The sequence below is a fragment of the Neomonachus schauinslandi genome, chromosome 13 (assembly GCF_002201575.2).
Source record: "Neomonachus schauinslandi chromosome 13, ASM220157v2, whole genome shotgun sequence".
NCBI classification, from domain to species: domain Eukaryota; kingdom Metazoa; phylum Chordata; class Mammalia; order Carnivora; family Phocidae; genus Neomonachus; species Neomonachus schauinslandi.
In genome coordinates, this window is record NC_058415.1 from 90,293,544 (window position 1) to 90,300,136 (window position 6,593).

Below are 6,593 nucleotides of genomic sequence, written 5' to 3' on the forward strand. Positions count from 1 at the left end.
TGGTGATGGTGGCGATGGTGGTGGTGAAGGTGGTGATGGTGGTGATGTTGGTGATGGTGATAGTGATTGATGATGGTGATGGTGGTGATGGTGGTGATGATGGTGATGATATTGATGATGGTGATGATGACGGTGGTGATGAAGATGGTGATGGTGGTGATGATGATGGTGATGGTGGTGATGGTGGTGGTGTTGATGATGATGATGGTGGTGGTGGTGATGATGGGCTGGCTACACAGTTACTGAGTTCATGCTCTTGTACCCCTACAGGTGGAATGTATTGATGAGCATCAGGCCAACGAGGCCCTGGAAGAGGTAATTCTCTGGGTGGTTCCCTCTCTAGAGGACGTGATGCAGAACACACAGAGACTGTTCTGTCCTCTCCTCTGGAATGACTGGATAGAAGCCTCGGCGGGGACGTGGAGGGTCAGAACCAGTTCTTGCCCTATGCTATGAAGCCAGAAACCCCCAGGTCATGAAGGGAATCTGTGCCCAAAACATTCATTTCTAAATCCAGGTACAGATAACTTAGAATATATGTTCTCAGATGAGATAAACTTTCAGTGTTGGCCAGGGCCCTAGGCTAATCTACCAAGAACCATCTTTTAAAATATTGTTCCTTCAATTATAAAAACATTAGTTACAGTAGAAAATGTGAGAACTACAGAATCGTTTTAACAAAGAAAACATATATTCTTTTACATTCCTTCAATTGGCCAGTCAGAACCAACAAGAACATCCTGATTTATAATAACAGCAATGACAGCCACGTGCACTTGGACTCACTGGACAAAGGCTCTGAGCAGTTTTTCTTTGCTTCTCTTGAATCTCCCATGAAGCAAACGTGTCCCTCCTAGTTAATGGTTACTTGGTTGCCTTCTTCCTGGAACCCCCGGCTCCTGAGCTTTGCCAGCAAAGAGCTGTCCGATCCACAGTGTGACTGCCGCACAGCGAAGGACCCCGGCCACATCCTGGCAAAGTGGAGAGACTGTGGGAGACCCTCCCACAGCCCCCACCCCATCACAGCTGTGCACATCCCTGTTCCCTTCCCCAGCCCACGAGGTGACCTCCTCTCGCAGCCAGCCTGACACCACCAGCGGCTGTCCATGTGGCTCCTGGTGGCCGCGGCAGCCACTGCTGCAGCCTGGCTGTGTTGGTCCACCAAGCACCTTCAGCCGGGAGCGGGGCCCTGGGGCCTTGAGTGTGCACCACCCAGGAGGTGAGCTGGGCGCACGTACAACAGTGTCCCACTTCCCTTTGGCCACACCACCGTCTCCAGCTACCCCTGACTGTGCTTTCTTTCCTCCGCATCAGGCACTTGGCCTGCACCAGCTCACGTTAGCCCTCCTGACTCCCCTGTGAGGCAGATACCACTGTTACTGCCATTTTCCGATGAGGCTTGAGGCTCAGAGAGGTTGAGGAGCCTCTCCTCAGCCACAGCACAGCCAGCAGCACGTGCGGGAGAGACGGGACCCACACCGGGCTGCCTGGCTCCAAAGCACAAGGCTGCACCCCCTTCCTTGTGCCCACTCCCCAGCCCTATTCCGAGCTGGAGTTTGTGCCTGTGTTGGGCGACGTGACACAGAAGCACTCGCTGAGAAGCAGTGTTTCTGGAACGTCTCCACTCCCTCTGCTCTTCTCCCTGCAGCTGATGCCTCTGCTGAAGCTCCAGCACCCCCACATCTCCATATACCAGGAGCTCTTCATCATATGGAACAGTGAGGTGGGTTGGAGTCGACACCTGCAGGCTCAGCTGCCATGCCGTGGCTGCAGGAACAAGCAAGCTGAGCAAAGAGCACCCCAACGCCATTGTAACCCCCTGAGCTGCAATGGCAGTGACTCCAAGTTGCCCCTGACTCAGCACTTCCTGGGGGCCCTGTGGGGGCTCTCTGGGCATCATCTCATATGAGCCCCCAAGAGTTTTAGCGCAGGAGGGGTTGGTATACAACCTAAGGAAGAAATAGAAGCTAAGAGAAACAAGTTCGTCCTGGTTACCTACCCAGTCCGTGGCCCAGCTCCTGAGCTCATCCTGCAGCCAAAGGCTCAGTGAGTCTGCCCTCTGAAGGTGGAGCTTTTGACTTCCCTGGAAGGAGCAGGCGTTAGGAAGCCGGTCCCTGCTTTTCCCCCTTACTTGGCGTCCAGCTGTCCAGGGCCTCTGGACCTTTGACTTTTGTGGCTCCTGCAGTTTACTGACTAGCTGCATGGTCATCCTCAGACCCGGGGAGATCTGCGGGGTTGGAAGTACCAGTCTCATTTCCCTGGGGCTCAGAGAGGTTAAGGAGCTCCCCAAGACCACACAGCTAGTAACAGCTGAGTGGGAAAAAAACAAAACAAAACACACAGCTAAGTGGGATTCAGATCAGGGTCTTGTAAGCCCCCAAGCCCTATACTTCAGCCCATAGGCTACAGGACTTCTTGTCTTTACAGGGATCCAGAATCTTGCAAATTATTCCAAATGGGACTGAGGTGGAAGGGGAGGTTGAGCAGGGGTGGGGCGGGGGGCCTGGAGGTGAAGGGAGGCTGCAGGGCTGCTTGGTGAGTGTCAGACCATAATTGGACCTCCACATTAGGGTCCTCATCTGGGGTGGACAGCCAAGGGTTTGAGCAGGAGTGGAGGGTCCCCTCATACATGTGCCCCCTGTCCAGCTGGGCCGTAAGAACAGCCTGCACCCCATAACACTCTCAAGGACACAGAAAAGCCAAGAGGACATTTCACTGTGGAAGGAAAAGCAGGGTCCTCTGAGAGCCCTGAGCTAAGGCCCCTGACCCGGTCTGCTGGAATCCCATTCGGGGCAGGCTCCTCCAAGGGAGGAAATGGACCGAAGCTAAGCCCTAGAGAATAAATAGTTACCCTGGGAAGAGGCGGGATCCCAGGCACAGGGGTCTGTGTGTGCCGTGGCCAGAAGGCCTGGGCCGCTTTCAGAAAAGTCCAGGGGGCTTTGCGCAGACGGAGGAGCCAGGGCGGAGGGGGAGGGGAGGATAGATGAGGCTGGAGGCGTGAGCAGGAGCTGCCTGTGAGGGGCTCTTACCCCACCTCTGACAGTGTTCCTACAGCCACTGGGCCGCTGCGGATGGAGGCCCAGTGGAGGGAGGCCCTGGGGCAGGGAACCTCGCAGAGGCGCCCAGGCCTGGGCTTCTGGGGGCCAGGACCGTGGCATCTGGCTAAGGCCTCGTGTCCCCATCAGATCTCCTCTCTGTTCCTCTGCCTGGTGATGGAGCACAACAATGAGAGCTTCCAGAAGGTCATTGAGAAGAAGAGGGAGACGAGGACAATCATTGACTCTGAAGTAAGGCAGACTCTGTAGGACACACCAGGCCTGGGGATCACCTGGGCCTTGTGATGTCACAGGCTCAATCAGGGGGCAAAGGGGCAGAGGGGAGGGCAGACGCTACTGGAGTCTGGCCCGATTTTTGCTTACGTTTATGAGTGGAGGTGTTTGCAGGGTGTAATGTGCATAAGTCTTAAGTGCACAGCTCGGTGCATTGTACGCGGGCAGACACTCACATAACCTTCCGCCCATCGAGATGCAGAACGCACCTGGAGCTCCAGAAGTCCCGGCCGTGCCCACGGTTGGACTTCTGTCCCCAGGGATCCTTCTGCCTGCCCTGAAGTCCCCCGTAATGGACTCACGCAGCATGTTGCTGTTTGTGTTTGGTTTCTTAACGTCGTGAGTGGATCAGGAAATCGTCTGTGTCATAGCTAGGTGCTGCCCCGCCGTGTGGCCCCATCGGTCTGTGCAGAGCCTAGTGCTGTGACCCTGTAGGGTGTTTCCAGTTTGGGGCGTTGCCATGAATGCTACTGGGTGTGCTTACCAGTGGACCTAAACACTCATCCTTTCTGGACGAACCCCTGGGCGTGCAGTTGTTGGATTGTAGAGCAGGTTTAGTAGATATTCCAGCATCCACGATGGTTTGGTTGATTTGGGGTTACTCCCAGCAAAAGGTGTACGCCTTCCAGTTCCTACTTTCTAGCCAACACTTCAGTCTTTTTCATTTTTATTAAAAATTGCATTTTAATTTGAGTTATTAGTAATCACAGGGAGTGCTTTTTAGCCATTTGGATTTTGTGCCTGTTCAAGTTTTTTGTCCATTTAAACATTGGGGTTGTTTGTCTTTTCTTATTGATCTGTAGGTGTTCTTTACATATTGTGGATATGGGCATCCAGAGTGTCTTCTCCCTGTCTGTGGTTTGCCAGTGCACTTTCTTAACCATGTCTTTTGATGAACAGAAGTTTTTGGGGTTTTTTTAAGATTTCCTTTGAGAGAGAGAGAGAGAGCACAAGCAGGGGGTGAGGGGCAGAGGGAGAAGGAGAAGCAGGCTCCCCACTGAGCAGGGAGCCCGATGTGGGACTCGATCGCAGGACCCTGGGATCATGACCTGAGCCAAAGTCAGACACTTCACCGACTGAGCCACCCGGGCGCCCCCAGAAGTTCTTAATTGTAATGAAGTGAGTTTATCAATGCTTCTTTTATTGTTAGCACCTTTGAGCCTGTGTGAGAGCCTGTCCTGCCCCAAGGTCATGAAGATATTTTCCTGTTGTCTTTTGAGCTGGTTCATTTTTGCTTTCACATTACGCCTATGATCCACCCCGAGTAAATTCTGCCTGCTTTTGTTCTGAGCACGCCTCTGCTCTGGGGCCTCTGGGCACCGTCCTGCTCCTGAGGGCTTCTGAGGGGCACGCAGCTCGTCTCCCAATGTGGACCTCGGGCGTAGGCTCTGGAGTGGGTTTCAAACTTTCTGTTAGTGGTGAAACCCTTTCAAGCACAGAATGTTCTCAGAAACCCAGCAAGGAAGGCAAAGCTACTCTAATCAAGGGGCGTGGGAGGACGGGTGGAAGGTGGAGTGGGAAGAAGCCCGGGGTCCTGTTCACTCAGCCCCTCTCTGACACCCCTGAGTAGAATCTAGGGTTCCTAGGAACCCGGTTTGAAAATCACTGCCCTGGAGACTAGATGGATCTCGTTTCTGCCACACAGTTGTTTCCAGAACGTTCTTTATCAGAGCTCTTTTCCTTCTAATGACAGAGAGAGACAAGCCCCAGAGTAGGCAATAAAGGCTTCAATATCTCTGATACCCACAAGGGGTGGGGCCCAGGCTGGAGTATCTCCAGTGTGGAGACAGGAGTGTGGGGTCTAGAAACAAGAACGTTGCCCTGGCTGGCCTGGCTGGCCTGAGGCAGAAATCTCTTGCACTGGCTCTGAGCTCTTCTGTAGCTTTGGGCTCATCTTCAGAAGCAAGGAGAGAACATTCCATGATCTCGCTGGCTGCTTCAAGGGGTCGCTGACCTGCCTAAGCCAGCTGCCGGGAGAACAGCCCCCCCCACCCCCGCCAATCCTGGCATCTCTCACTCTTTCCCCAGTGGTTGCAGAACATGCTGGGCCAGGTGTTGGACGCTCTGGAATACCTCCACCAACTGGACATCATCCACAGGTGACCGCGGGTGGCCAGGCTGCTGCAGGAGAAAGGGCACGGAGTCCCCTTGGGCAGGACCGGGGGAGAGAGGTGCGGCCAGGGTCAGCACAGCCAGGATAAGTGTGGGCACCTTTCCAGGGCCCCTCCCGGGCTCACAGAGAATGCTACCCCCTCCACGTCACCTGCAGTGATTCACCCAGCTTCAGGAGTGGACGCTGACCGGGGCAGGCTGGTTCTAAAGTGCAGGGCGAGCAGCCAGATAACAGCACTAGGAAGGAAGCGATTAGGCTGCGCGCCGTGGCCTCTGGTCGGGTGGCGGGGCTGAGCTTTAGCCCCGCGAGTGGCAGGGCTCCAGCATGCAGTCTGCAGGGGCTGGGAATGGCTGCAGACTGGGTCGGTATCGGATCCAAAGGAGGAGAGAACCATGTGGACCCCGTGTACAAAGAAAATGCTCACGATTTAGCGTAATTTAGCGTTAGCGTTAATGTCACTGAACATGACAAAATGGTTGAAAACCAGTCCCCAAAAACAAATGCATAGCTGAGATCTGGAAGGAGGTGAATAGATGTTAGCAGAAAAGCAGCAGAAGGATTGGGTGTTTTCTCACTTGTAGTTGGCTTGTGGTTTTGCAATTTAAAATAACTGAGTATATTTTATTTCTGTAGGAAACACTGTTTAAAAAGTGGGCTGCAAAGGGGGCATTTGTTGAGAGAAGGGCAGAACTGGGTGGGGCAGGGAGCAGGGCATGAGGTTCAGGGTGCTCTGGCCTCCACCCTGGGAGGATCGTGTGGCCTGCGGGTGGTGGGTGGAAAGCGGCACGCCCCCAGACAAAAGTCCCACCCCTTGGTTTCAGGAATCTCAAGCCCTCCAACATAGCCCTCGTCAGCAGCAACCACTGCAAATTACAGGACCTGAGCTCCCACGCACTGATGACAGACAAAGCCAAGTGGAACATCCGCGCAGAGGAAGGTGGCCGGGGTCGTCCCGGGCTGCAGGACAGCAGTGGCTGGGGCACAGTGGGGGAGGGGCCGCTCACCGGAGTGGGGTCGCTCCTGGAGTCCAGAGGACAGCCGCCCGAGCTGGAACAAGGCAACATCAAACCTCTCCTTGCTCAGAAGGTCCCCACAGACCCCCGTGGGCTTATGTGGGCTCCAAAGAGACCCCCTTGCCTTTGTTGTAACTG

General features: G+C 54.5%; 1 protein-coding gene across 1 annotated transcript in view; it reads left to right on the top strand.

Annotated features, from left to right (window-relative positions):
• STKLD1 (serine/threonine kinase like domain containing 1) overlaps positions 1–6,593 on the top strand; it is a 23,622-nt gene that overhangs the window by 6,278 nt on the left and 10,751 nt on the right. Inside the window, exons 4-8 of the mRNA XM_021691552.2 lie at positions 271–315; positions 1,649–1,723; positions 3,186–3,287; positions 5,358–5,428; positions 6,264–6,379. Coding sequence (XP_021547227.2) covers positions 271–315; positions 1,649–1,723; positions 3,186–3,287; positions 5,358–5,428; positions 6,264–6,379 — 409 coding nt within the window. The remainder of the gene's footprint in view (positions 1–270; positions 316–1,648; positions 1,724–3,185; positions 3,288–5,357; positions 5,429–6,263; positions 6,380–6,593) is intronic.